Consider the following 24238-nt stretch of genomic DNA (forward strand, 5'->3'; position numbering starts at 1 on the left):
ATATACTCAGGTCAGTCAGTATACCAGCTGATTTTAAAGGATATTTGCTTGTTTCAAACGTGGTGCATACATGTAAAAGACAGCGATATAGATGTTGTTGCTTTGACTTCTTGCAGACAACAAGGAGGCAAATATTCCACAGTCAGGGGTGGTAAATTGTCCACTTACACGACTTACAATGTTGTATAAGGGGCGTGTGCCTATCTCCACGAGTGCCGGACTCGTATCCCAATCTTCCTACCACTGCCAGTTTCCTCTCAGCATCGAATGGAGCCGTCCGCTCGTGGTGAGAAAAATAGTGCAGGAATAAAAGGAGAGGGGGGGGCACATCGCGTGAACCAGGCAAAATAAATTTATTAAAACAAAAGTTTAAAAATGAAGACTCACATAAGGCAGTTTCAAGGCGGTTCCGTAGCTACGAGCACCTCGCTCGTCCACTGTCCGTCAGGTACTGCTCCCGGTGTGTACTCTGTATTCCCGACGCGTATTCGTCACATCACGTGACTTCATCAGGGGATGGTTAACTAGAGTACTAGGTCCTGTTTAAATAACGTCTGAGTGATAGGACTGGTAGCGGCCATTTTGTTGGAGTCCTTATCATGTATTAGCGAATGCCACGCCGTCGCCATTTTCCCTGAGTCTCCTCTTTGATATCAGTCACTGCTCAGTGAAACAGACAGGACAGAGAGGGGATAGTCAAGGGAGTTGTGCGGGGCAGGCATTGGATGGCCAGTGTCATGGGCAAGTATCCACGAAGGAAGATAAAAAATATGTGTATTGATAAAAGGAGGTGTAAGCTAAAAATGTAGAAACCTAGTTGGTTTCCAAACAGGAGGGAATAAAAATGGAAAAAGAAAAACTTTTAAAAAAAAAAAAAAAAAAAAAATTACTGGGAAGGGTAATTCTTTTGTGTATATGCACAATCTCGACATTTTGAGAGTGGAAGTCCAGTGGGACGTCCATGCGGGCGGTCGGAATTAGAACACATATTGAAAAATAATGTTGTACTATCATGCATAGTATTGCGGAGTGTCATCATGCCGCAAAGCCAGAACACCGCATCGGTCAGGGACACGGTGCCGAGTGTGCTGTGCAGAGTGTTTAAGAAACATCGAAATACTCGTTTTCTATAATACATAATATATGTTAGTAACCATATATACGGAGGTAAATAGAAACCCAAATGAGGGATGGTGAAGTGGTCAGGGAAATCCGGATATTAAAGTCCGGAGTGTGTGACATCTAGTGAAAGAACGGCTTAGATGCTATAGTAACTAGATCGATCAACACCTGGCGTATAGCAGGTGCATATAAGATGATAAACTCAGTAAAACGGAGTATGTAACGCCTGGTGTGAAAGGGGCTGTGATGGTATAGTATCCAAAAGGAGCAGCACATGACGCACAGCAGGTCTGTGTAAGATAGATGAGTGCATAAGACTAACCCAACATAAACAGAAGAAAGTAGGATATAAAAGAATCTAGAAATCACTTAGGAAGCAGTTCAGATCGAACTCGATATTGAGGCCTCCGTGTCCCTGACCGATGCGGTGTTCTGGCTTTGCGGCATGATGACACTCCGCAATACTATGCATGATAGTACAACATTATTTTTCAATATGTGTTCTAATTCCGACCGCCCGCATGGACGTCCCACTGGACTTCCACTCTCAAAATGTCGAGATTGTGCATATACACAAAAGAATTACCCTTCCCAGTAATTTTTTTTTTTTTTTTTTTTTTTAAAGTTTTTCTTTTTCCATTTTTATTCCCTCCTGTTTGGAAACCAACTAGGTTTCTACATTTTTAGCTTACACCTCCTTTTATCAATACACATATTTTTTATCTTCCTTCGTGGATACTTGCCCATGACACTGGCCATCCAATGCCTGCCCCGCACAACTCCCTTGACTATCCCCTCTCTGTCCTGTCTGTTTCACTGAGCAGTGACTGATATCAAAGAGGAGACTCAGGGAAAATGGCGACGGCGTGGCATTCGCTAATACATGATAAGGACTCCAACAAAATGGCCGCTACCAGTCCTATCACTCAGACGTTATTTAAACAGGACCTAGTACTCTAGTTAACCATCCCCTGATGAAGTCACGTGATGTGACGAATACGCGTCGGGAATACAGAGTACACACCGGGAGCAGTACCTGACGGACAGTGGACGAGCGAGGTGCTCGTAGCTACGGAACCGCCTTGAAACTGCCTTATGTGAGTCTTCATTTTTAAACTTTTGTTTTAATAAATTTATTTTGCCTGGTTCACGCGATGTGCCCCCCCCTCTCCTTTTATTCCTGCACTATTTTTCTCACCACGAGCGGACGGCTCCATTCGATGCTGAGAGGAAACTGGCAGTGGTAGGAAGATTGGGATACGAGTCCGGCACTCGTGGAGATAGGCACACGCCCCTTATACAACATTGTAAGTCGTGTAAGTGGACAATTTACCACCCCTGACTGTGGAATATTTGCCTCCTTGTTGTCTGCAAGAAGTCAAAGCAACAACATCTATATCGCTGTCTTTTACATGTATGCACCACGTTTGAAACAAGCAAATATCCTTTAAAATCAGCTGGTATACTGACTGACCTGAGTATATATGTGAGTAGAGAGGTAAGCCTTTCGATTCACTATTGGTAAAGGGTGCACGATGTGTGGACCCACTTGATCACACATCATAAACTCACTATAGTTTGGCATTTACTTTACCCAATCACTCATCAATCTTTATTTCCTTGCTTGTTTTTGGAATTGTTTTTTCACCATTGATCACCCGATTTTCATCACTTTTATTTGAGCTCGCTCATTCTATATGTTGATTTTCTACACTCACTTTTAAGAAATATTCACTTAGTAGTGATAAGTGTTTTTTATGTGTTTCTCGCCACATCTTTCAAGCCAGACCACACCCAGTTCCTTTCATTGTGGGTCACCTCTACTGTCTTTACACGTTTATTATCCCACTGATCCACGGACTTCCGTCCACCCACCGCTCCCTTGCCTCGTCCTTAGTTTAGTTTTCCTACAGCGCAGACACTTTCACATTTTACACATTCAATTCTCAAACCAGATTGGCTTTTCTTGATATGAAGATTGAGATCCAACGATCGGAAATTCCGACAAGAAAATTGTGCATTTTTTTCCAACGGAATGTTGGCTGTTGCATACACACGGTCACACAAATGTTGTCAGAAATTCCGACCGTCAAGAGTGCGGTGACGTACAACACTAAAACGAGACAAGAAAAATGAAGTTCAATAGGCAGTGCAGCTCTTCTGCTTAATTCTGAGCGTGCGTGGATTTTTGTGCTTCGGAATTGCATACAGACGATCTGAATTTCCGACCAGAACTTTTCTGGTCGGAAAATTTGAGAACCAGCTCTCAATTTTTTGTTGTTGGAAATTCTGACAGAAAAAGTCAGATGGAGCCTACACATGGTCGTAATTTCCGACCAAAAGCTCACATCGAACTCCGATCGTGTGTACCGGCATAAGACTTCCCATGACCACAGAGTAAAGTTTAACCCCTTATTCTTGTTAAGTTCACCAAACTCTATGACTACAAGTTATTTTTTTTGGCTGCAAAGATTCAGACACGTCATGATAAGAGGGTCAAGTATACCCTTCATTTTTAGCAGGTCCACCAAGTTCAATGACCAGAGCTATTTTTTTGTGTAGAGCTTTAGATTTGTGTCTCTGCATAGCAAAAGGGTCACATTTAATATCCCGTGCTTGGAAGGTCCACCCAAATCCCTAACTAGGACAGTTTTTTTTTAGAGATGTAGACCTGAGTCTCTGTTTGACAAGCCAGTCAAGTTAACCCACTACCAGATCATTAGTTCACAGGTGTCAAACACAAGCCCGCGGGCCCTCCAGACCATTTCGTGTGGCCCTCGCACCTCTCCTGCAGGAGAGCTCCAGTCCTCTGGTCCTACTCCAAACCCTTACTTTCTGCTTTCAAGTAATGCATCCAGCTTCTTCCCAGCAGCAGCATAAGGAAAGGGGGGTGAACTGTGATGTAAGGGAGAGTGGGGGACTCAACTTCTGATTATGGGGTGGCTCTTGACATCTAATGTAAAGAGGAAGGTATGCGCTGGACATCTAATCTTACAGATACAACCGGCCCTTTAGAGGGCAATCATAACGCTGATGCGGCCCACGATGAAATTTAGTTTGACACCCCTGCTCTAGTTCCTGACAGGTTCACCCAACTTCATGTCCAAACCAGGCTTTGAGTGCTGATATTTAGACCCAAAACTTGCATTACGTTACCAAGCATGAGACATTAGACCCAAAACTTGCATTACGGTTCCAAGCATGAGACATTAGACCCAAAACTTGCATTACGGTTCCAAGCATGAGACATTAGACCCAAAACTTGCATTACGGTTCCAAGCATGAGACATTAGACCCAAAACTTGCATTACGGTTTCAAGCATGAGACATTAGACCCAAAACTTCCATTACATTACCAAGCACGAGACATTAGACCCAAAACTTGCATTACGGTTCCAAGCATGAGACATTAGACCCAAAACTTGCATTACGGTTCCAAGCATGAGACATTAGACCCAAAACTTGCATTACGGTTCCAAGCATGAGACATTAGACCCAAAACTTGCATTACGTTACCAAGCATGAGATACTATCCTGGAGTATCTTTGTTTAATAGTTCTTAATTTTGGTTTGTATGTCTGTAAACCTATTCTACTACCGTGTTTCCCCGAAAATAAGACCTACCCCGAAAATAAGACCTAGCGTTATTTTCCAGGAGGGCTGCAATATAAGACCTACCCCGAAAATAAGCCCTAGTTTAAAATGTTTGTAACATCCTATAACCCATACTATTACAGTAGTATATAATGTACAATGTGTGTGGTTCTGTAATATGAGAGCGGATGAAAGAAGCGCTGAACGAAGATATTTGGAACAATTATATTACAGAAACACACACATTATACATTATATACTACTGTAATAGAATGGATTATAGGATTTTACAAACATTTTAACTCCATTTACATCGGGGATTCCTGACAGGCAGGGAGGGAGGGGGAGAGAAGACAGCACATTACATGGTAAGACCTACCCCGAAAATAAGCCCTTCTGTGTCTTTTGTTGCCAAAATTAATATAAGACCCGGGCTTATTTTCGGGGAAACACGGTATTACTAAAACTACTTCTGATCTTCGTGTTTTATTTTGGGCATTGTTGTGTAATACATTTTAAGCCAGTAAATTCTTTTGCGGCTTATCTGTTCTTGAAGATTAATCTGAAGTTTTATCTATTTTTTTCAATCTCATCTAAACTCTATTTTTTTCCATACATACTTTTCTTCTTTTTGTTACATGAGAACATAATGGCCCAAATATTTAAAAACATATTTCATAATCAATACCACAGCCTATTTATGTTTTAAAAATTAAGCAAACTTCTCTTTTTCAGAGATTAAAATGACACGATATAAGGGTGAGAGAGATGAGAGATAAATTTCATTAAGAAGAACTACTAACCGCACTCTAACCCATTGTCACAGGACTTACATAACCACAAAATGCATTAAATGGCTTTTGACCAATAACTAATTTCTTCAGCTGTCTAATGCCACCAGGATCATGTGGACACTTGGAATGGCCATACACTAGTTGATTTGCAAACTAACGTTCATATGAAAAATCTTGTCAGTACATTCAATAATGCCACAACCAGAGACTTGGCGTTGACATTGTTCAAAATGACTTTAAATTTGTGTTTGCTTCTAACATTCAAATTTGACATGAATGGGATTTCCTGGACGAAAGTGACATACCTTGTTAGCATTTTTTTATGAAAAATGTCTCATCTTTCTTTAATTTTTTTGTTATCAATATGGCTGAAAATGAACATGGATGTGACCCCATAAAACCCTTCATAAAAAACAAATAGTTTCAAACACAACAAAAACTAGAGTATGGCCATCAAGAGACAGAGGTCAGCAAACTGAATACTTTTCCTCTTGTCATACTTTTCTTTTTTCAAGCTTCTAAAAAGTTTGATATGGAGAATGAAATAGTGACAAATTGACAGATTTTTAGGAAAAAAATTCAAAAAGGAGGTAGCAAATTTGGTAAAAATAAATCTCTCTGGGTATTGAAATTTTAGCCAAAATGTTTACTGTTGAATCATGCAAATTTACCTTCAATCTGGTTTATTTTCACAGAAGGAAATGGTAACAGCCATGGGCGTCCGCTCCATAGGGCAAGGGGGGGCAATTGACCCCCTCTGGAAAATCGAGAAGGTGTTGAAGAGTCTCGCTGAATGGAGGGGTCTGTGCTGAAGAGGGCGTCTGTGCTGAAGGGGGGTTTGTACATTCTCTAGGCTATATTTATATGGGCATGGAGTGAAGCTGAATTATCTCAAGAGCTATTTCACACTGCCAGCTGGCCGCGTTATCTGTAAAGTGCCGCTAAAAAGCCATTGTTTTAGCTGCGCTATTCAGCCGCTAGCGGGGCACTTTTAACCCTCGCTAGCGTTTGAAGAAAGGGTTAAATGCGTCTGTGTATCGTCACTGCCTTAGAGCCCCCCCCCCCCTGAAAAAATTTCAGCGGACGCCCATGGTAACAGCCCAGTGCTCTTTTACTGATAGACAAAATTGTTGGAAATATTTCCTGCCATGGTCACAGGCCTCCGAAGGTGGCCTAACCTGGAGGCATCATCGGATTTTGTGGGTAAAATTGGGTAGCAAAGAAGTTCCGAAGTGGGGGTGGAAACAAAATAGTAATTGGATGTTTTCAAACCCATCTGAGTCCACCCCCTTTCAATCCAAAGTGGTCAACCAACGGCTGCCTGCTGCACCACAAACATAACATTTTAGTCCAAGATCAGGCTGTAATTGTCTATGGCAGTGATGGAGAACCTTGGCACGCCAGATGTTTTGGAACTACATTTCCCATGATGCTCATTCACTTTGCAGTGTAGTTGAGCAGTATGGGAAATGTAGTTCCAAAACATCTGGGGTGCCAAGGTTCGCTATCACTGGTCTATGGCCAGGTACAGACAAACCCTTCATTTTGGGTTGAAGACTTGTGATAATCAGACTTATCCAAATATTTTGAATCCACTTAAAGGGTCACTAAAGGAAAAAAAATGTTTTGCTGAAATGACTGTTTACAGGGTATAGAGACATAATAGTTAACTGATTCCTTTTAAAAAATGATTAAAATAGATAAAAAACAATCATATAATGTACCTACAGTTTAGTTTCGTTTTTGCTGTTGTTTCCTGGTTCTCTGATGTACAGAGCCAGAGAGCCAATAGAGGGCAGTGAAGGTTTTGCAAAACGAAACTGGATTGGTGCTGAGGGGTTTAGACACACCTCCTTGATTAGTCACCACAGTAAGAAATCTCCCAGTACTGTGGTGATCAGGAAACAGACAACCAGGAAGTGTCCAGAACAGAGAGGAATTACAGCAACATCAGAGCAAAAACGAACAATGAGGACATGAAACCAGGACTGCAGTAAGGTAAAGGAAGCTATTTAGCTAAAAATAGAAAATTCCTTTAGTGACCCTTTAAATATATGCATGTAGCTCTATTACATGTCCATATTCAAAGAATCCAAAAATGAATTGCATAAAGTCTAAACAACGGCATCAGAAAGCAAAAGCTTAAAACAAGGGTTTCTATCCCGAGAACAACATAGGATACCTTGACATACAATTATGCCAAGCAATAGGAAGCAAAGCGGTTATCGCGGCTTTTTTCAATTAAATGTGCATTAAACTTCAGGGCTACTTTTCAGCCCCTCCGTGACACACCTGTCCAGTTATTAATGATTAGCCACAGAAAACACTTACAGATCCCAGATTATTACATTCCAATCAAAGAGAAAGGAATGACCAGAGGAGGACGCTAATTAGGTGCGTCCGCCAGCATTAAACCGGCTTCAGAAAGGGGTCGCGGGTGGTTACAGCGATACTTTGATACCTGGGTGGAATTCTGGTTCTTCTGAAACTCTTCAATAGACTTTAAGGGGAAATAGGAAAAAAAAATAATATGCTTGTACAATATGTTCACTTTCAGTAATGCCGCCGTGGCGTAATGCTGGGGTGGTCAGGGTTTGCTAGAACAAACTGATTTGATCTGCTCAGCGCATTTCTGTGCAAATGGCGTACATTCCTTCAGAATTAAAATGAAAATTTAATGCAGCGCAAAATTTGAAAGTAGAGGTTTTTGGTGAGTTTTAGTTTACATTTTTTTTTCTACAGATCTATACACTCGTGATTTATATCTATTATTCAAAATAATTTTATTTTCCCGAAGACTGCCCGTGTATTTGGTTGCCTTTAAAAGCTAACCTAGACCATTCAGACTCTCCTAGGAGGAAGGAGGAGGGGGGATTGTCACTCTTCTGAATCAATCGGATCAATGCTTGTAATTCGATTCTTGCTTTTCAGCTTTATTCACAACATGGGCTATTCACAATATCGTTCTACACTGGCCCCTATTAGCCTGCGGCTTGCCAACTGCTCTCTGCAAGTGCCATAAAATATTCACATGCCATATTTCACATACATCTCTCAAAAAATGAAAGATTTTTTTTTTTTACCCTAAACTTAAATACATAGTAAAAAACACATAGACGTGGTGACGTCATTGTTGTTCTGAACATCAAAACAGTGAAATGACTAACACATAAGAGAATGTGAATAGCCAGGGGTGAGCAATCTAAGAAGCCAATCTGTTCAACGGAGGATTCAACAAACACAGGCTATGCAACAACAGAACAGCATCAGAAAAAGAAGGATCCAGTTGTAACTATTAAAGCACCTATTTCCTGAGAATTGTCCGACCAGGTTTAATAAAATGCCAGTGGTTGCTTTTTTAGAAAACATTGCCACTACATAACTATATCGGCACCATCATGGATGCCCTGTACAATGGAGTGAAGAACGCTAGTCCTTAGTGCAAAGTGCTACAGTCTCTACCCAAGGCGCTATGAGGTTCTGTTCCCGATAACTGAATGCTGCCTAGCTAAACTTTTACACCTTACAAATATTTCCCATTTAATGAACTAATAAAAGATACAACTTAAAAATATTTTGAGATGAAAAGAGCGTACAACATGGCTGAAACTCCTCTTCTCATTGAATATCAAAACTGGTAATAACTTCCCAAAAATTTCAACACCCCAGTCCTTAGATGAAAGGAGAAAAAGCTGATCACCCGAAAATCCAAGGTTAAGTTTATTGAAGCAAATCGACGCACAGACAAGTCTACCCGATGCAACCAAACCCAACGGGTTTTTTGTTAGATTTTTTTGTCTGTTCTGTTCACTCATCTGCCTAAAAAAACATAACCTTGGCTTTTACAGTAATCCCTCCCCCCTTTCCTCTAAGGACTGAGGTGTTGGGTATTGAGCAGTTCACGACCATGGGAAGATTACTCCCAATGTCCGATGGCTGGAGAGGAAGGTGGAAGCCTGTACAGCAGGGGTCTCCAAACTTTCTAAGCAAGGGGTCAGTTTACTGTCCTTCAGGCTTTGGGGGGGGGGGGTATGGCTGTGGCCAGTGGGAACAGAAAATGCCCTGGAATCTGTGCCCCCATCATTGGTTTTAGTGGGAGGAATGGTGCCTCATTGATGGTATCAGTAGGGGGAACGGCTCCCTTTCATTGGTGTCAATTGGTGAAATAGTGCCCCAAGGGCCACATAAAGGAAAGCAAAGGGCTACATTTGGACCCAGGCATCAGTTTGGAGACCACTGCTGAGGAACATTACTTTCTTTTCCCCAAAACACCAAGTAACGTATGATTGTAAGGAAGGTTTGACCAATTTTGTGTGGAGAAACTTAAGTGGCCTGCACAAAGTTCCTACTCAGCCCTACTAAACACCTTTGTGATGAAATGTTACATAAATTGTGACCCGGGTCTTCTCAACCAACATCAGTACCTGACTTTATAAATGGGCATACATTTTCACAGATACACTCCTGTGGAAATCCTTCCCAGAAATGTAGAGGCTGTTATAGTCACAAAGAGGGACTACTTCATAATAATGGTCGTGGTTTCAGAATGGGTTGTCTAAAAAGGTGTGAAGGTCAGGTGTCCACAAATGTTTGGCAATATTGCATATACTAACTTTATATAATAAAAAATAATTTAAATGCTGCACTATATAATATGTAAAGTTTCAGTTCCATTCACTTAAAGCGGGGGTTCACCCTTAGAGGGCACTTTTCCCCCTTAGATTCCTGCTCGTTTTTACTAGGGGAATCGGCTATTTATTTTAAAATATGTGCAGTACTTACCCGTTTACGAGATGCATCCTCTCCGTCGCTTCCGGGTATGGGCTTCGGGAATGGGCGTTCCTTCTTGATTGACAGTCTTCCGAGAGGCTTCCGACGGTCGCATCCATCGCGTCACGATTTTCCGAAAGAAGCCGAACGTCGGTGCGCAGGCGCAGTATAGAACCGCACCGACGTTCGGCTTCTTTCGGCTACGAGTGACGCGATGGATGCGACCGTCGGAAGCCTCTCGGAAGGCTGTCAATCAAGAAGGAACGCCCGCTCCCGAAGACCCATACCCGGAAGCGACGGAAGAAGATGCAGCTCGAAAACGGGTAAGTACTGCTCATATTTTAATACAAATAGCCGATTCCCCTAGACCGAACGAGCAGGAAGCTAAGGGGAGAAAAAAAAAAATTTATAAATGGGTGAACTCCCGCTTTAAACAAAAAAAAGACTAATTTAAAGATGGCTTAAAAAATACAGTAATAGGATTTTCAGCTTACAGAATACAAGATGATGCTACGAACAGTTGCCCTCTTACCAAAAAAAAACACAAATGACTTGATGCAGCTAACTAGTGTGGAGGCCAATATAATATAATTTTTGTTATGCTAGCATTCAATCAATCAGATTTTGGCTTCTGTTAATTTAGAGCAGGAAGAAAAATGATATATTGTTTCCCATTGGACGCTATGGGTCACAATTGGTATGATCTGCAATGGCAACTTGTAAGGCCTCGTACACACGATAGGATAGCCAGAGGACAATGGTCTGAAGGACCGTTGTCTTAGGTTAACCTATGAAGCTGACTGATGGTCCGTCGTGCTTACACACCATCAGTTAAAAAAACGATTGTGTCAGAACGCGGTGACGTAAAACACAACGACGTGCTAAAAAACGAAGTTCAATGCTTCCAAGCATGCGTCGACTTGATTCTGAGCATGCGCGGGTTTTTAACCGATGCTTTTGCATACTAACGATAGGTTTTGACCTGTCAATCGGTTAAATTTTAAAGCAAGTTCTCATTTTTTTTAACCTAAGGTTAACTAACCTATGGGGCCTACACACAATCGGTTTGGACTGATGAAAACGGTCCTTCAGACCGTTGTCCTCTGGCTATCCTATCGTGTGTACGAGGCCTAAGCCTACCCCTACCTGGCAGGATGCTGCAGGAGACCTGGAGGGTATGGGGCTATTTGTAAAGTAAGAGACCTGTCCTGCAGAAGCAAGGACATGCCTCTGTAAATAAGAGCACAGTATTCCGTGATAGTAGCTAGAAGTGGTTAGTAACAATTAGCTGGACGTGTTATGTAATGTTAAAAATATTTTGCAGCTTATCCAAGCGACTTCTTTAGGTCCCAGTGTTAACCAAGTACCCCAACTTTACAACAGGTAGCACAATTTACAATGGAATGTGTAGAGGTTGATTGTCCAAGAACAGGATGGGAGGTGTGAAAGTGGTGGAACCACCCTGTTCTATGTACATAATCCCATCTTTGCTGTCTGGGAGTCTGCAAAGGCGTTAGGCCTCGTACACACGACCGAGTTTCTCGGCAAAAAACAGCAAGAAACTTGCTGGGAGATATTTTTTTGCCGAGGAAACCGGCCGTGTGTACATTTTCGTCGAGGAAACTGTCGAGAAACTCGACGAGCCAAAAAGAGAGCACGTTCTCTATTTCCTTGACGGGAATGGAGAAAATTGGCTTTTCGAGTTCCTCGACAGCCTAACAAGGAACTCGACGAGCAAAACGATGTGTTTCGCCCGTCGAGTTCCTCGGTCGTGTGTACGAGGCTTTAATCATTTGAATTACTTGGATAACATTGTCAATTGTTGTCAAAACGTTGGGGTAGAGATGGTAAATCTGCAATATATGTTATTGGAATGAGGTGTGTGTGCTACTTGTGTGGATATAAATGTTGGGGTATCTTCCTGACACTCATTTGAGCTCAAGAATTGGCTTTCATAAGCTACAAAACGTCTTCAACCCTACAGAACAAGTTCAGTTGCCAACTACTACTAGCTATACAATGAACTGCATAAATGAGAAACTTCACAGACGCTGTAAAAATAGCTTTATACATAGTGAACTTTGCTATTAATTCATTCCCACAATCCCTCCAAATATCTACTACAATTATAGCATGCTTTCACCTAAACAGCCAACATGGTGATCAAGACAATTGGAAGACAAGGTCTTCCAATTGATGTGGCAAATACATCCACATTCCAACGGTACAAAAACACACAAAGTCCTTCTGCAAACTTCCACAGAATTTTGAAATACATTGTTACACTCATTGTTACTCTCCAAAGAAATCCAACTTTTGTTACAAATCGTGTTATCATCCTTTATATACAAAGCCTAGCCAAAGATAAAACCCTTCACATAAATCGGGGAAGGAAGTTTTAGCTGTAATGCTTTTAAAATCCCATGTGAGTTTTCTGTGTGATCCCCACTCTTCTGTCTTGAAATACGAAACAGTCTGATCTATCTGGGTCTTATTCATATCATTTTCTACACACATTTTTTTTATTTTTCCAGGTGTTCCGCATGCATTTCCCATGTGCTCACGTAAAGAAGCATTCAGGAATCCTTTTGGGTGCCCTTAATATGGTTTACGACGTTGGGCTGGGGCAATAAACTTCAAATACATTTATTAAATGCTCCAAGACACCTACAAAAATGCTTACCATTTATCAAATACTCTCATAAGCTCAATTAAGGGCATTTGTTGACAAGTAGTCTTTGTCAGCTGCTGATGCCCTGGAGTGTCTAACTGATGGCAGATTAGTGCCAACTAGTGTCACTCGACCTACTATGGAGACGTTACCTACTAGAGATACTCAACCTACTAGGGAGACTCAACCTACTATGGAGACGCTACCTACTAGAGATACTCAACCTACTAGGGAGACGCTACCTACTAGGGAGACGCTACCTACTAGGGAGACTCAACCTACTAGGGAGACTCAACCTACTAGAGAGGTGCTACCTACTAGAGAGGCAGAGAGGCGCTACCTACTAGGGAGACTCAACCTACTAGGGAGACTCAAACAACTATGGAATCTCTACCTACCAGGGAGACTCTACCAACTCGTGTTTTAATCTACGACGGAGATTCTACCTCTACCAACTATGAAGACTCAACCTAATATGGAGACTCAACCTACAAGGGAGTTTATACCTACTATGGAGTTTATCTACCAGGTAGATTAAACTAACTTGTGACTCAACCGAATGGGAGACTCTACCAACTCAACCTACTATGGAGGCTCTACCTATTAAAAGGAGACTCTACTTACCGGGGAGACACTACGTACCTACTAAGAAGATTCTACCTACTAGGGAGACTCTGCCTACTAGGGTGACTCTATCTACTAGTAAGACTGTATTTACTTGGAAGACTATCTACTAGGGAGACTCCATCTAATAGGGTAACTATACCTACTAGTGTTATTCCACCTACTAATGAACCCTATTAGCGCAATGCCACTTAAATGCCTTTACTAGATGCTAGTGAATACTGACCAAGTGCTGAGAATTAGTGCACATTCACGGTGCTGCTAGCCATGGGCTAATGTCTATTTATAAATAACCTTTCATTGTTAGATGTAACATTTTTATTGAAATATCTTGAGAACAGAAATGTTATTAAAAAAATTATTAATCCACTGCATGAAATACACATGTGGTCATAAATATAAAATAATAGGACTGAAAACAACATGTGACCAGTTCTGTCAGCCTTTCTGATTAACCAATGATAGGTTGAGCTCTGCAGGGAAGGGCTGCAAACCTGGGGAGAAGGGGCCAAACACAACCATGTGGCTCTTTTGTGGTTCATATTCCACCATTAGCATCCTTTGGTGTTCTCAACATCTGGCCACATGACTTCCTTAAAGGAAGTCAGTGGTGAAAGTCTTCCCTCTGTTGGGGTGCTAGGATTGCAGGTCTGAACAAGCAGCAAGTATTTAATGACCACGGGTGGCGCACCAATAGCCAGAGCAGCCCACGCTGCTGCTATGTGGCCTGCGGTAGGAACGGGTCCCCATCTGGGGGGTTGTTAAGGATAACTAGACTGGGAAGTTTCCAGTATAGAAGGGCTGATGTCAGGATTGTAGCTAGTAATAGATCCCCATCTGTGGAGTATGAGGCCTCGTACACACGACTGGTTTCCTTGGCAGAATCCATCAAGAAACTTGGTGTGAGATTTTTTTTGCCGAGGAAACCGGTCGTGTGTACATTTTTCAGCAAGGAAACTGTTGAGGAACTCGACGAGCCAAAAAGAGAGCATGCTCTCTTTTTCCTCGACGGGAATGGAGAAAATTGGCTCGTCGAGTTCCTTGACAAGCCTAACAAGAACTCGACGAGGAAAACGATGTGTTTCGCCCGCCGAGTTCCTCGGTCTTGTGTTCGAGGCCTAAAGCATTTGCTTGGGAATAGCAGTTTTCGATTTGTTGCCCAGTAAATTTCTACCGACTGAAATGAACCCTGCTGCCTATCCTTGATTCAGGCAAACATGTTAAGATCAATGATGTGTATTGTCATAATTGACACTACCAATGAGAGCGAGATTAGGCCAGAGGGGGGCCCATTAAAATTTAGCTATGGAGCCCCATGATTAATTTTTATGTCATTGATGCCTACAATGTATAACTGACTGTGGGTCCCAGTCTGATCAAGGTCTGAAAGGTGCAGTACTGCCACTCAAGGCCACCAGCCCAATATATCTCATTAGCACTGGTCCCAGGGGGCAACTCTTAGGGTCTGCCTATTCTGCCCCCCAACCCAGTCCTCCCCCACCAATCAGAAAACAAAATCACAATCTGCAACATAAATGACACCCAACCCCTGAGAATTGTCTCCCCTGAGCAATCCTATGTAAGAAATAAAATGCACAAACATTTTACCGGAAAGTACTTACAACAATGTGGCCCGGAGACGGAGACCTGGCATCCTTCATCGCTTGCCGACTCTGTAAACCCCCTGCCTGAACGTCCAATAGGGGCCACTTCATCTGCAGGTACTGAAGCGGCAGCAAAGGTAAGAAGAAAAAAAGAGGAGAACCATTATTGTTTCAGAAATGGAGCGCACATATGTCACTGATAAAAAAATATATATATCTAGTTTTTTAAGCTGACCATACACTCTGCAATCTCATTGTAAAATGTACTTTAGATCTATGTAGTGCAGGGGCCTGCCAGCCTGGATACAAATTAAATGGGTTGTTTAGCTGCATCTTCGTATTATGTAGTTTTCGTAAATCAACAGGAGATTGTACAGAGATTGTTCAATCAAATTGAAAAGTGGATGGTTGGCTTCAGAAAGAGATAAAAAAACATGCAGAATGCGGGATTTGAGTATGGGGCCCAGACGCACACACACACGCACAATGCATACGTTTACATATTAACCTATAGGTTAGTGGAGACCAGTCAAGCAAGGTTCCAAGTCCTGGTCCTAAAGGGTCACCACATAAAAAATGTCATTTTAATCTTTGGTAGAGGTAACCACCACAAATTCTAACTCTATGGGTGAGATCTTTGCTTGGAGTTCCTGCGTTTGCACACCTGCTGTGCCCATTATGAGGGATCCCTTCAGTACCTTTACTGAGTTCCTCTGTCTGCACACCTGCTGTGCCCATTATGGGGAGTTCCCACTATCCCTGTGCTGAGTTTCTGGGTCTGCACACTTGATGTGACCATTATCAGAGGTTCCCACCATGCCTGTGCTGAGTTTCTGTGTCTGTACACCTGCTGTGCCCATTATGAGAGGTTCCCACGATCCCTGTGATGATTTTCTGGGTCTGTACACCTGCTGTGCCCATTAAGAGGGGTCTCCACCATGCCTGTGCTGAGTTTCTGGGTCTGTACACCTGCTGTGCCCATTAAGAGGGGTCTCCACCATGCCTGTGCTGAGTTTTTGGGTCTGCACACCTGTTGTGCCCATTATTAGAGGTTCCCACCATGCCTGTGCTGAGTTTATGGGTCTGCACACCTGCTGTGCCCATTATGAGGGGTTCCCACCATGCCTGTGCTGAGTTTCTGGGTCTGTACACCTGCTGTGCCCATTATGAGAGGTTCCCACCATCCCTGTGCTGAGTTTCTGGGTCTGTACACCTGCTGTGCCCATTAAGAGGGGTTTCCACCATGCCTGTGCTGAGTTTATGGGTCTGCACACCTGCTGTGCCCATAATGAGGGGTTCCCACTATCCCTGTGCTGAGTTTATGGGTATGCACACTTGATGTGACCATTATAAAGGGTTCCCACCATCCCCGTGCTGAGTTTCTGGGTCTTCACACCTGCTGAGCCCATTATGAGGGGTTCCGACCATCCCTGAGCTGCATTCCGAAATTGGCACACCTGCTGTGCCCATCATGAAGAGTCCCTGAATCTGCACACTTGCTGTACCTATTAGAGGGGCTCCCCCATCCCTGCTGGATGTTTTATTTATTTAATGTTATGGATAATCTAACAGGAGGAGTGGGACACCCAAAACCACCTTATTGGACAGGGAGACCTTGCTGTTGTAGCATACAATATGTCAGGTGCCTATGATTAAAATATAATTTTAGGATATACTGGCCCCATCAAAAAAAAAAAAAAAATTAAGATAAAAGCAATACATTCAGAAATCGTATACTGACTAATATAGTAATCTGTGAAATTAGTATTTTTGCCTCCAGCAGTAACGTTGCCTGGGACCTCCTCCCGTGACATGTTTCACTTAGGGGGTTGCGCTTAGTTGTAGAGACATCGGACTCAATGGGCTTGTGAGCAGAGAGCATATTTCTACATTGATTTACACATTTGCTGTCTTAATCTTTGACTTGTATAGATGACAATCGGGGAAGTAAACCTTATGGAGATTCCAACCCATCAAAAAAAAATATTGGAAAAAAAAGGCACCCCATTGCACCTTGCCAACTGTTGTAGCACAGAGCAAGGCCGTACTATGCCAGGAACATTACGTGTACCTTGTTTGATGCATTCTGGTGCAATAGGCAGGCCATTTAAATTAAAGGGCAGGCTTCACACAAGTATTAATACATACATGCAGGGCCGCTGTAGGGGGCCTGGGAAAACAGGGGGGCCCAAACAACAGGGGGAATTAGTGCAGTTCGGCAGAGGGTTGGTTACAGAAGGATGCCCTGCAGCAGCTGAAAGACAGTTTCTCACCCTCCTGCCAGCTTTCAGCTGCTGCAGGGAGAGACACAGGGCATCGTTCCTGTAACTGATTCCCCTTCCTGTTCTGCCCGCTTCTGATCCCTGATTCACTGTGAACATATTTTTTTTTTATGTAAAAAAACAAATACAAAATAATGATTTTAGGATATTTTAAGTGAAAATATGGTCTTGATATATTGGGGGGCCCTGCCAAGTAGGCTTACGGGGCCCCGTGATTTCTAACAGCAGCCCTGCATACATGTGCGCTAATACAATGCAAGTAGTGTAAATGGGACCTGAGATGAATCGCCATTTAAAAGGGTGAATGTGCCAGGTAATTACGGCCAGTGTAATTGCAACTCAAGCAAGTGACCCGTTGGGGGAGCGCGAGTGATTTGTCTATTGGACCGTTTATAAACGGTCACATCATTTCAATAAAGCCTCATGTGATGCAGAATTACACTACAGTAAAGGAACCAGCAAAATTCATAAGCATTAATGTCACATGGAAGTCTTTGCTGAGAAGAGTCATACAAACAGCGATAGGCATGAATCAATCTACACTATATTGTCAAAAGTATTGGGACACCTCCCTTTACACGCACATGAACTTTAATGACATCCCAGTCTTAGTCCGTAGGGGTCAATATTGAGTTGGCCCTCCCTTTGCAGCTATAACAGCTTCATCTCTTCTGGGAAGGCTGTCCACAAGGTTTAGGAGTGTGTCTATGGGAATGTTTGATCATTCTTCCAGAAGCGCATTTGTGAGGTCAGGCACTGATGTTGGACGAGAAGGCCTGGCTCTCAGTCTCCTCTCTAATTCATCTTAAAGGTGTTCTATCGGGTTGAGGTCAGGACTCTGTGCAGGCCAGTCAAGTTCCTCCACCCCAAACTTGCTTATCTATGTGACTTTATGGACCTTGCTTTGCACACTGGTGCGCAGTCATGATGGAATGGGAAGGGCCATCCCCAAACTGTTCCCACAAAGATGGGAGCATGAAATTGTCTAAAATGTCTTGTAATGCTGACGCCTTAAGAGTTCCCTTCACTGGAACTAAGCCCAACCCCTAAAAAACAACCGCACACCAAGAGTCCTGACCTCAACCCGATAAAACACGTTTGGGATGAATTAGAGCGGAAACTGTAAGCCAGTGCCTGGAGTTACAAATGCGCTTCTGGAAGAATGGTCAAACACTGCCATAGAGTTGAAGCTGTTATAGCTGCAAAGGGTGGGCCAACTTACCGTATTTATCGGCGTATATCGCGCACTTTTTTCCCCTTAAAATAAGGGGAAAATCGTGGGTGCGCGATATATGCTGATAGCCGCTTCCCGTGCTCAGTTTGAATGGAGCGCCGACATATACCGAGTGCAGTACACTCGGGTACATTCGGCTAGGCTCGGCTTCGCTCGTGCTCACGCATAAACGTCACAGAGCGTGAGCACGAGCGAAGCCGAGCCTTGCTGAATGTACCCGAGTGTACCGCACTCGGTATATGTCGGCAGAAGCGTTCGAACTGAGCACGGGAAGCGGGGACTCGACTTGAGGCGCGCGCTGGAGAAGCCGGGAGGACACCACCGAGGCCGCAGACGGACGCCGGACCGGACGATGGACACTGGGCAAGACACCAAAACTGTAAGTAATACAATCTTATAACATTTTTTTTACAGGAATTTTGGGGCAACTTTAGGGGTGCGCGCTATACGCGGGAGCGCGCTATACCCCAATAAATACGGTAATATTGAACCCTACAGACTAAGACTGGGATGCCATTAAAGTTCATGTGCATGCAACGGCAGGCGTCCCAATACTTTTGACAATATAGTGCATGTTTTTCTAGCTTGAGCACTGCGATTTTAATCTCCAGGCCGGCCATGTAGCTCACTTGAGCAGTGGAGACGCACAGACGTCTAAGGGGCCGGGAACGCATCCACCCCCCATTAGAACATACAGGCAGTAGTTTATAATTCCTACTCCGCATAAAAGCTTCATTGTCTCCTCGATCCGATCTCCACAGGCTACCTGAACCGCAGCTTTTACGAGTCTGCATTTCGGCGATGTGAGTCTACAACATGCATAATTTTCAATTACATTAAGACGGAGCAGGAGATCGCTGCCTATATAACGTTACGGGCTGGCGGATATGAGGCTCAGCTCGACTGCCGTGAGGGCTAAATGAATCCAGATGCCACAGAGAAGTCTATAACTTTCTGTGGAGGCAAACGTCAGGGGTGTTTCACTCTCCTGGAATCTCCAGGCTGGGTCACGTGAGAAGCATTATCTGCCATGCACGCCACTGGGATGTGGAGAATCCACCCAGTACAAGTTATTACAAAATCCTTCCTGTTCCCAAAAATGGCCATTCTTATACACACGGTCGGAAATTTTCGATGGCCAAAAGTCAGAAGGGAGCTTTTCATCGGATGTTCTGACCGTGTGTATGCCCAAATCTGACTTTTTCCCGACGGACTTAGATAGAGAACATGGGGCCCGATTCTCGTACATTTGCGGCGGCGCAACGTAACCCGTTTACGTTACACCGCCGCAAGTTTTCAGTGTAAGTGCCTGATCCACAAAGCACTTACCTGTAAACTTGCGGCGGTGTATCGTAAACACGTCCGGCGCAAGCCCGCCCAATTCAAATGGGGCGTGTACCATTTAAATTAGGCGCGCTCCCGCGCCGGACGTACTGCGCATGCTCAGTTTAGAAATTCCCGCCGTGCTTTGCGCGATGTGACGTCATTTTTTAGAACGGCGACGTGCGTAGCGTCCATTCGTATTCCTGGACGTCTTACACCTAAAACAAAAAAAATATTGAAATTCGACCCGGGAACGACGGCCATACTTTAACCACTTCAATACCGGGCTTTAAAACCCACCTCCTTCCCGGGCCTATTCTGGCACTTCTTTCCTACATGTACAAATCCTCATTATTTTGCTAGAAAATTACTCAGAACCCGCAAACATTATATATGTTTTTTTAGCAGACACCCTAGGGAATAAAATGGCGGTCATTGCAACTTTTTATCTTGCACCGTATTTGCGCAATAATTTTTCAAACGGCTTTTTTTTGTAAAAAAAATGGTTTCATAAATTAAAAAATAACAAAACAGTAACGTTAGCCCAATTTTTTGGTAAAATATGAAAGATGATGTTACGCCGAGTAACTAGATACCTAACATGTCACGCTTTAAAATTGCGTACACTCATGGAATGGCGCCAAACTTCGTTACTTAAAAATCTCCATAGGCGACACTTAAATTTTTTTACAGGTTGCCAGTTTAGAGTTACAGAGGAGGTCTAGTGCTAGAATTGTTGCACACGCTCTAACGCATGCGGCGACACCTCACATGTGTGGTTTGAACGACGTTTACATACGTGGGCGGGACTTACGTGTGCGTACGCTTCTGAGCGCGAGCTACCGGGGACAGGGGCATTTTAATTTTTTTATTATTATTTTTTCTTTTTTCTTTTACTTATTTCTTTATTTTTTACACTTTTTTTTATATATTTTTTTTTTTCAATCGCTTTTATTCCTATTACAAGGAATGTAAACATCCCTTGTAATAGAAATGTGTGTGACAGGTCCTCTTTAAGGAGAGATGCGGGGTCAATAAGACCCCACATCTCTCCTGCAGGCTGGAAAGAATGAGATCGTGAAAAAAAATTCACAGATCTCATTCAAACTAGCCGCAATTGCGGTTTGTTTACTTACGGGGACCCGGGCGTGACGTCATCACATCGCGCCCGGGCCTCCGACGGTCATAGAGATGACTGGTGACCAGATGGTCACCAGTCTTCTCTATGGCAAACATCCGGCGGACGGCGATCATCTCTCCGGGCCCCCGGTGGGACGGGAGAGCCCGGAGAAGCACCGGATGGCGGCGGGAGGGGGGGGATGTCCCCTCCCGCCGCCTGTAAGAACGATCTAGCGGCAGAACCGCCGCTATGATCGTTCTTACAGTGCGCAGGATCACCGCCGCTAAAAAATTATATCTCAATGATGCCTCCGGGTGCAGGCATCATTGAGATATCCCCCCCGCAAAGCCCAGGACGTCATATGACGTCCACCCAGGATAACAGGTCCCCGTTTTGGACGTCATATGACGGCGTGCGGGTGTCAAGTGGTTAACATGGCTCGACTAAAGTTAAGCCATGTTAAAGCAGGTGTAACTTTGCGACGGGAAAAAAATACTAGTGACGACGTAACAAACGCGAAAACCTTTGTGGATCGCCATAAATCCTCATTTGCATACCCAACGCTGGAATGCGACACGAAATCCCCCCAGCGGCGGCCGAAGTATTGCATCCTAAGATCCGACGGTGTAAGTCAATTACACCTGTCGGATCTTAGGGCTATCTATGCGGAAATGATTCTATGAATCAGCCGCATAGATAGGACAAGAGATAGGACGGTGTATCTATTCTGTGAATCTGGCCCATGTTCTCTATTTTTTTCTACGGAAAAATTCCTATCGGAAAATCTGTTCGACTGTATGGAATTCCGACTCACTAAAAATCATGCATGCTCAGAATCAAGTCGACACATGCTCAGAAGCATTGAACTTAATTTTTGTCGGCTTGTCGTAGTATAGTAGGTCACTGCATTCTTGACTGTTGGGATTTGTCGGGAAGAAACCATCCGAGTTCATTCCATCAAAATTCCCAGCTTGACAAAACTGCAATGGCCAATTACAAAGCCGCATGATGGTGCCGCCCACCATCATTTATTAAATGTGATGCCTTTGGGGTGGCCTCACAAAAGAAATTGGCATCACAATACAGCACAGACATCCTGCTACCTTATTCTCTGTAATCTCCTTCCTAGTGGATTCCGTCCCCACGCTGAAGAAGTCCCCGCCCATAGGACGTAACGCGTACGGGGGGGGGGAGATTCCTAATAATGTACAATAAATGAGAGTGGTATATTTTGGGTGGCCTTGTAGGAAGGGTCGGCGCCTCAATCTACAGCGAAATTATCCCACCAGCTCCTTTACAGTACTGCCCTCCCAAGTGGATACTCCATAATGTACAGTAACCAAAAGTGGTGCCTTTGGGGGAGCCTTGCAGAAGGGGTCGGTGACAACAATGACAACATCCCACCATTACATTTCCAGTGTTGCCATCCCCAGTGAATTCTTTATAATGCCCAATAAGAGCGGTACCTTTGGGGTTGGCTGGCAGGAGGGGTTAAAACCACTGTTTACAGCATGGACATTACACTACATCTTTCCCGATGCTGTCTTTCCTACTGGATTCTCCAAAATAGACAACGAACAAGAGTGATGTCTTTGGTATGGCCTTGTGGGTGGGTTAATGTCACAATCTACACCAAGGAAAATATTTCCATTGAATTTCCAGAGACATGGCGCCCCAACAGGTCATGTTTTCCGGATTTCCCTCAGATGAAGCAGCTGCGGTAAATACTAAGTGCCCATTCACACCTAGGCGTATATACGCCTGAAGCGCGACGCTCGTGTCGCTGGAGGGGCGAATTTACATTGATGTCTATGAGATGGTTCACATCTCACGCCGAACGCTGAAACGCCGTACGCCTGCCGCCTGAAAACAAGTCCCGGACCCTTTTTTTCAGGTGGCTTTCGGCGTTCGGCATAGACATCATGTAAAATGATTTGTAAAAAAAAAAAAAAAATTTACAAATCGCTGCAAAATACGCCGTGTTATAGTGTGAATGCAGCCTTAGGCCTCGTACACACGACCGAGGAACTCGACGGGCGAAACACATAGTTTTGCTCGTCGAGTTCCTTGTTAGGCTGTCGAATAACTCGACAAGCCAATTTTCTCCATTCCCGTCGAGGAAAAAGAAGACATGCTCTCTTTTTGGCTCGTCGAGTTCCTCGACAGTTTCCTCGTCGAAAAATGTACACACGACCGGTTTCCTCGGCAAAAAAAAAAACACAGCAAGTTTCTTGGTGTTTTTTGCCGAGAAACTAGATCGTGTGTACGAGGCCTAAGGCCCTGTACACACGATCAGTCCAAACTGATGAAAACGGACTGAAGTTCAGTTTCATCAGTCCAAACCGACCGTGTGTATGGCCCATCGGACTGTTGTCCAAAGTTTTAGGCCTTGTACACACGATCAGTCCAAACTGATGAAAACGGACTGAAGGCTGAAGTCTGATGGTCTGATGGACTGATGGTCTGATGTGCGTACACACCATCAGTTCAAAATCCGATCCAGTCCAACACGGTGACGTTAAACACAGTTCAATGCTTCCAAGCATGCGTCGACTTGATTCTGAGCATATGCGGGTTTTGAACCGATGCTTTTGCGTACTAACCATCGGTTTTGACTGATTGGTCATCAGTCCATCAGTCCGATTTTAAAGCAAGTTTTAAAACTTTGGTCTGAAGGACAAAAGTCTGATGGGCCGTACACACGGTAGGTTTGGACTGATGAAACTGAACTTCAGTCCGTTTTCATCAGTTTAGACTGAACGTGTGTACAGGGCCTCAGAACTTGCTTTAAAATCGGACTGATGGACGCCTGACCGGTCGGTCAAAACCGATGGTTAGTACGCAAAAGCATCGGTTCAAAACCCGCGCATGCTCAGAATCAAGTCGACGCATGCTTGGAAGCATTGAACTTCGTTTTTTTTTCAGCACGTCGTTGTGTTTTACGTCACCACGTTGGACTCGATTGGTTTTTGAACTGATGGTGTGTACGCACATCAGACCGTCAGTCCGTTTTCATCAGTTTGGACTGATCGTGTGTACAAGGCCTTAGGCAGTGAAACTGATCAAGTCACCTGTGCAAAATAATGGAAAGCCTGAAAAC

The 24238-nt window shown here is 43.7% G+C and overlaps 1 protein-coding gene across 27 annotated transcripts in view; it reads right to left on the reverse strand.

Moving 5' to 3' along the window:
- The window catches only part of TCF7L2 (transcription factor 7 like 2), a 290074-nt gene that overhangs the window by 126761 nt on the left and 139075 nt on the right, over positions 1–24238 (reverse strand). For all 27 annotated transcript variants that reach the window (XM_040361586.1, XM_040361587.1, XM_040361603.1 and 24 more), the window contains one exon: positions 15198–15299. In XM_040361586.1, the coding sequence (XP_040217520.1) occupies positions 15198–15299 (102 nt within the window). The remainder of the gene's footprint in view (positions 1–15197; positions 15300–24238) is intronic.

The sequence above is a fragment of the Rana temporaria genome, chromosome 8 (genome assembly GCF_905171775.1).
Source record: "Rana temporaria chromosome 8, aRanTem1.1, whole genome shotgun sequence".
NCBI lineage: Eukaryota > Metazoa > Chordata > Amphibia > Anura > Ranidae > Rana > Rana temporaria.